The sequence below is a fragment of the Micromesistius poutassou genome (genome assembly GCF_964030765.1).
Source record: "Micromesistius poutassou genome assembly, chromosome: 1".
Lineage (NCBI taxonomy): Eukaryota > Metazoa > Chordata > Actinopteri > Gadiformes > Gadidae > Micromesistius > Micromesistius poutassou.
Window position 1 is genome coordinate 2,641,325 of NC_140271.1, and position 7,129 is coordinate 2,648,453.

Consider the following 7,129-nt stretch of genomic DNA (forward strand, 5'->3'; position numbering starts at 1 on the left):
TACATACATGCACACAGAGAGTGATACTGTGTACCACAGACGTACACGAATGTAATTCGACCTGCCGCTACAAGCAAGAACAGCGTATGTTTACTCATCTCCTCCATGCTCGTTGGGATTATGCTGTGGAAAATTGAGCGGCTTAGGAGTGACACGGGGTGTTGAAACGCGTGTGTCAGCTCCAGTGGGGTGGGGTGTCACCTGCCCACACCTGCAGGAGCTATACCTCTCCCCCCCCCTCCAATCACCACCACCACCACCACCCCCCCCAACCCACCTGAGAACTCGTTTCAATGATTGGTTGCGCAAAAATTGGTTGCGCAAGAAGTTCTGCGGAACTCCTCTCGTGGGTAGTGTTTGCCGCATTCCAAAACACTGATGAATGGCTGATGACAGATGACAGACAATAAATAATATTATTCTACTTCGTTTAAGAATGCTTGATTCTGATTGGCTGGGAGGAGGGCATTAACCCGGCAGGTTGCCCGCTGACTGAGCACAGCGTCATCAAATAGTAGATCAATACGCCGCTTGTATTTTCACAGACTATCACAGAAAAGTCAAACATGAGGTCCATTGTAAAAATAAACCTTGTTTAAAAAAGTTTCTAAAATGTGTCGGAAATCTATCGGAGGGTCAGTCGATACATGTTTCGCAAGCGAGATACAATGTAGCAACTACGTTATTAAACTAGTGATCAGATGCAGCCTTGTGTGGTTGCTATAGAAACTAATAAGCTACAGCTGAGCTAACGGGGAGCGTACCTATGTTCCCCGGTTTCATATGCCCGGCTAGTGGACGGTAAGCCGTCCACTAGCCGGGCATATCAAACTGTTTATTGCCCTGCCTCTCTGTGATTATCCCTTACATAAATAATAATCTTTGAGTTGTCAGGCCAACATAGATCATTTAATAACATACAAGACTAAAATTGAATACTTGAAATAGGCCTGCCCTATTGTCGACCATTTTACTAAATGCAAATGTTCGGCATGTTCCTTGAATACTAATTCAGTGAAGAGCAACCCCTGTAACTTGTTTATCTCTCTTGTATATCCCTCCCACTTAATTAAGCTTAGACATGCAATATAAACCCAATTTAAAACTTGATGAACGGATGGATGATAGAGGATCCACACCCTTATTTACCTATGGCTATATTTGTTTATTAGGATTGTCTGATTGAGCATAGTGGGTTAACTGGTTTGGAAATAGTGTGCTGTTGAAATGGTGTGCTTTAGAAATGGCTTGGAGTAGGTTAGGGTAGGAGAGAGTAAGGTTCTGTTACGATAGGCAGCTTATGGTAGGGGAGAGTAGGGTAGATCAAGATAGTGTAGGGTTAGGCTAGGTTAGGTAGGTAAGGGGATAGTTAGGTATTCTAGGATGGGGGCGAGGAGAGTTAGTTAGGATAAGATCGGGCAGGATTAGGTGAGAGTAAGGTTAGGGTAAGGTTAGGGTATGGTACAGTAAGTTTAGAATAGAGTAAGGTAGAGGTAGGGTATAGGAAAGGGTAGTGTTAGGGTAGAGTAGGTTAGTGTAGGGTAAAGAGCAGTGTTTGTTAGCATAGCATAGTCGGTCAGGGCAGGGCTTCTAATAGGTTGAGTGTTGAAAAAGATTAAGTCTGGCCATGTGGACAAGCATTTAGTTGATAAAGTGTGATCATGGGCAGAGTGACGAGTCACATGAGATCTGCCCCAAAGAGGAAGAGACACAGATTATACAGGAACAGGGGGGGGGGGGTGGGGGAGGACAGCCATTATATACACATAACTGAAGAAAACATTCTGACCAGAGGCTTCACCTGCTTGAACAAAGATCTTCACAGGACACTGGTATGGGGGATGAGCTAGGATCATGGGAGCCACACCTTTCAGATATTTGGAAGTGAAATTAGTATTTACTAATAGTAGTGAATGAAAGTTATATGATTTTGTGACTGATGAATATACAGATCATTTGGCCAAATCAACATACACAGAGAGCAAAGACACAAAGACATTTTTCTTTTTACTTTCCATCTCAACAAAACCCTTTCTTTCTTCCCCTGTGAAGAAAGACTCCTATCCGATGTGTAAATGCACTCAGGTATCTTAGCCCAGAAGCAAGTGGCACAGCTCAAGTGAACTGCATTTTGAGAACAACTTTACTCCCCTCGTGTGTGAGCGCCGCTGTGGGCTCATAATGGAGAGCGACCACGCCCGTGCGCGTGTTGAAGCAAACACTGTGTCAGAGGAACCAGAGAAGGAGGGCGTACTCTCTACTCCACCAAAGGCTCGGGAAGAGGGGAACTTGGAAAACTCTTTCTCACACAACGGTGACCGACTCTAAAATAAGGTAAATATGTCTCCACTTACATTTAGTATGATTCAAACTGTATAGTAAACTACAGTTACTAAAGTTACAAATTGAAAAAGAATGGGGGACAGGCTGTGTGCATATGTAAATGCAGTATTCTAACAACAATAGCATGACAACTTAACATTCTATGAAAATGCCACGATGAAATTCTCTTGATCTTTTAGTTTGGGTTCAGCCGAGCGTAAATGTTGTGCAATACCAAAAGCGTTTCTTCTGTGCAGCCTCTTAATGGCGCTGGGTAGCATTAACGGTCTAGCGTGTGTTTTGTGTTCCCCACTCGCAGCCAAGATGCCAGAGAACGCAGAGGCTGTGTCAGCCACTTTCAACACTAACAGAAACTGCACGGTGGAAATCACCAATCTCAGCAGCCACTACTGTCTCATTAACCCTAAGTAAGTGCAAAAACTGTTGTGATTGGAATCACTGTGAGACTCTGTTATAACACACTAATACTTAGATGTTATAGTTTGGGAAACCCTGAACCCCCTGATTTTGATTTTGGTTTATTTTCTGTGTCTATTTATTGGTTGTTAAAACAGTGAAAACAATGGATTTGTATTAAGAAGTGAAGGCCTACATAGAGCGTGATCCTTTTAATAGACCTGATTTACTGGCAAAAAGAGTGGATGTCAGTGTTGGGTAAATATTTGGGATTTTTATAGTAATTATTTTTCAACCTGCAAGATTACCTTTGGAATAACTTTACTGAGGGATAAAAGGCAGAATATAGAATATATATAGGCCATTTAAAAAACTCAACCTTTACTATTCAGAATTGTTGCAGTCTACGTTTCATGCCATTTACTACATAATAAATCAGACCTTTTTATCCAGACAGTTTTGTTTTAATTTTCACTTTTTATTTTTTTCTTCTCTCACTTTCTGCGTCTCTTTACTTTAACCACAATAATAGCAAACACTATTGTTATTTGTGTCATGCTTTTACATTTATCTGTACCTGGCAGGGTAGACAGTCTCTCGGCTGAGTGGTTTTCATGTGTGACATCCCTTTTCCCTGAAAATATCCACCTATCCATCATACACTGACGTACTCCACCCCATTTCACATTGCATGGAGGTTTGCTCTCTGTTGCTTATAAGTCCATAGCAGAACTTGCAACAGTCACGCTCCATCCATCAGCCCAAGCTGTTTCACCCTGGAAACACCCAGCACTCACTAGCACACCGCATACCTCTGCCAAAGTTCTCCCCAAATAAAGAAACTTTTGTTTGTGTTCGAAATTAAAAAGTGAATTATTTGTATTATTCCGAAGTATGATCTAATATATATTCTCTATGAATTATTGCATTGTTATCATCGTGGGCTCTGAGTATCTGTGTTTGTTTTTTGTGTCAGTGACGATATTATTCCAAAAAGGCAGAAAATCGTATGTACACAAAAGTAATGAAATGTTGGTGGCTTGGAGGTTGCCATGTGACGTGTTGCTAAGAAATAAAAATCTCTCTCTCTCTCACTCCCTCTCTCACTCCCTCCCTCCCTCCCTCCCTCCCTCCCTCTCTCACTCCCTCCCTCCCTCCCTCTCTCTCTCTCCCCCTCTCCCCCTCCCTCTCTCTCCCCCTCTCCCCCTCCCTCCCCCCCTCCCCAACTCCTCCCCCTCCCTCCCGTAGGGTCTACATGTCCAGCGGCTTCAGCTACCACCCGCCGCAGCCCACCGTCCGGACGGGCAAGACGGAGGTGTGCTCCTTCGACAAGGACGACAACAGGGCCACGGGCGCCGTGGGCCTGCTGACCTACGACCTCTTCCACATGCGGGACCGCGGCGCCGCGCACCGCGCCGCCCTCATGTTCTCCGTGCCCTTCGACCACAACATCTACAAGAACAAGCTGGCGGTGGGCGTGGTGGAGGTGGCGCGCGCCTGCGACAAGGCCCTGTACGAGACCATGTACGGCGGGAAGGACCTGAGCATGTGCGCCAGCGCCGACGCCAACGGCGGCGGGATGGAGTACAAGACGGGCCAGGTGGAGCTCAGGGCCACCATGTCCACCGTCGGCAAGGCCATCGTCAAGTTGGAGCTCTACGACAAAATGACCCACTAGACGAGATGGGCAAAGGGTGGGGGGGGGGGAAAACGACCAGAGCTCCGTCGTGCTTTGTTAACATACAATCGGTGGGATGTGGGATCCTTGAAATTGACCGGACCGCAGAGGGTGGGCTCGCTGTTTTTTTAAAGGGGGGGGGGTGGCGCAACTGGCGTCTTCATCGCCATCAGAGGCTCTTTGTGTTCCCCCGTCGGCTTTTCAAACTGTGTACAATATGCACCTTGTTTTGTTCTAACCACCTGAATAAAAAGATAAATAACATTGATTGATTGATTGATTGATTGATTGATTCTCGTTTCTTTGTCGTCGTCATTGTCACATCCCCCATCCCAGAAGCGGATTCCCTCACATTATCCCATGCCCAAGACTAAAGCATTCCTAACTGTATCTGTTTGCGAATGACAGACACAACAACGTTGTATGAGCGAGCTGTCAATGATAATGATAGGATCACAAGCTGCAGAAGTGAGGCATTGTGAGGCTGGTGGTTGAGGAAGGGGTGGAGGAATGTGGTTAGGCCATGGGAGCTCTGACACCCTCATTCTTATTTACTTTACCACGTTTAACGAAATGTTACAAGATTCGCCCAAGAGATGCCTGTGCTTACTTGCTGGTCCCGTGGTGCAATACCAAAGGAACCACTTCCCTAGCAACCCCAGCCTTCCCAGTGATTCTTCCTTAGAGACTCACACACAAACAAACACACACAAACACAGCGAAGCCGAGGTATGTGTTTTTGCCATCCCTCACACTCCCTCACACTAACACAAAACAGATTCAAATATTTGCTATGTTAAACCTAACGATGAAAATGAAAAACAGGGCGTGGCAAGCCACTTTTGTGGTAAACTGTTTGCCTTGTGATTCACATCCCACTTCTTTTTTTTTTTTTTTTGTTCATGCCATGGGCTATGACTGTGTGTTTCCAAACAGGGTGTGTACTTAACGTACTACTGGGTAGGGTTTCAGGAGGGAGGGTTTAGTTTTGTTGAAGGACAGATCCTTTCAGGAGGAAAAGAAACAACGTCAACTCCCTTTTAGTTGACTTTTCCCATTTTGGATCTTGAAGTTAAGAGCTGCTGCACAGGTAAGGATAACTTATTTGACATAGTTTATTGAATGTGAGCTGACATTTCAAACTGGGGACCTTTAGTGGGTCACTTTGTTGAGGGTAGACCAAAGTTTTTTTATGCATCAATGTTACTCTTTTGCTCCGTTCTCTTTACTGCAACTTTGATGATTGCTATTTTAATAATGAACTGAATAATGACTAATTACAGTAACATGAATCAGACTAATGAGCTGTGTAAATTCTGAGGTGGGCTTCAGAACTTCCTCTGCTGAAAACATTTGGTGTATCGGATCATGTTCAGAGAGGCCTCGCCCATCTCATCTCCGGAGTCCCCTCTACCATGAGCGGCATTAACGATGCATTTGTAGAAGCCAATGGGAATCATTAATTAATGGAATCATTTCTTCAACAAGTTTGGTAGAACACAATAGTGATTAGGGTCTGCCGTGCGCCGTCTAGCATGTCTTGTTAACGCTGAATAATCTATCCCAGCTACAGATAGAGAGAGAGAGAGAGAGAGAGAGAGAGAGAGAGAGAGAGAGAGAGAGAGAGAGAGACACACACAACTCTCAACGCTAATCACACAAACGTTTCAGGATGTCAGAATCTGCCGAAGCTGTGGCTGCTAATATCACCAGTAGGAGAAATGTGACCATTGAGATCTCCAATGTCACCAACAACTACTGCCTCATTAACCCCAGGTAAGACAACCCCCCGCCCCCCACACATTTACTTAATGTGCATAAACTCAGGACAATGCCACTGGAACACTGGACTGTATCTGTGTCTGGGTTGTATCTAGGACTGAGAATAATTGACCTGCACTTTTTGCATTTGCGTGTCTGTGTTTGCATGGATCTGTGTGTGTGTGTGTGTGTGTGTGTGTGTGTTTATGTGTATATATATGTGTGTGTGTATATGTGTATGCGTATGTGTGTATATGTATGTGTGTGTGTGTCTGTGTGTTTATACATGTGTGTGTATATATATATATATATGTGTGTGTGTGTGTGTGTGTGTGTGTGTGTGTGTGTGTGTGTGTGTGTGTGCGTGTGCATGTGTGTACACATTTTTATGTGTGTGTGTGTGTGCGTGTGCATGTGTGTACACATTTTTACGTGCGTGCGTGCGTGTGTGTGTGTGTGCGTGCGTGTGACCAGGGTGTTCCTGGACAGCGGCGAGGTGTACAACCCGCCGCAGCCCACCGTGCGCCCGCTGCACACGGAGGTGTGCGCCTTCAGCAAGTCCAGCTCGGCCACGGGCAGCGTGGGCGTGCTGACCTACGACCTGTACGAGCGCTCGCGCAGCGACCACGTGGAGACGGTGGCCCTGATGTTCTCCGTGCCCTGGGACTACAACCTGTACAAGAACTGGTTCGCCGTGGGCCTCTACCCGCGGGGCCGCGAGTGCGACGCCGCCCTCTACAAGGAGATGTACTACGACAAGAAGCAGCAGCACTTTGTGCGCGAGGAGGCGGTGGGCTCGGGCATCGCCTTCGCCGGGAGCTACCTGGACGTCAAGGCCACCATGTCCCCCATGGGCCGCGCCATCATGAAGGTGGAGGTGTGGGACTCGCTGTTCACGCCCAGCCAGCAGCGTTGAGGAGACGCCGGCCGGCCCGTGGGGTGCTCTCTCAG

The 7,129-nt window shown here is 46.2% G+C and overlaps 2 protein-coding genes across 2 annotated transcripts; both read left to right on the plus strand.

Annotated features, from left to right (window-relative positions):
• Nucleotides 1-2,216: 2,216 nt before the first annotated feature.
• LOC311384572 (uncharacterized protein) lies at nt 2,217-4,685 on the plus strand. The gene is made up of 3 exons (XM_084488670.1): nt 2,217-2,334; nt 2,642-2,750; nt 3,988-4,685. Exons 2-3 carry the CDS (start codon nt 2,647-2,649, stop codon nt 4,415-4,417), a joined length of 534 nt encoding a protein of 177 aa, XP_084344796.1. The 5' UTR covers nt 2,217-2,334; nt 2,642-2,646; the 3' UTR covers nt 4,418-4,685.
• A 737-nt stretch (nt 4,686-5,422) lies between these two features.
• apnl (actinoporin-like protein) lies at nt 5,423-7,129 on the plus strand. The gene is made up of 3 exons (XM_084485583.1): nt 5,423-5,507; nt 6,089-6,193; nt 6,653-7,129. The coding sequence occupies exons 2-3, from the start codon at nt 6,090-6,092 to the stop codon at nt 7,092-7,094; spliced, it is 546 nt and encodes a 181-aa protein (XP_084341709.1). The 5' UTR covers nt 5,423-5,507; nt 6,089; the 3' UTR covers nt 7,095-7,129.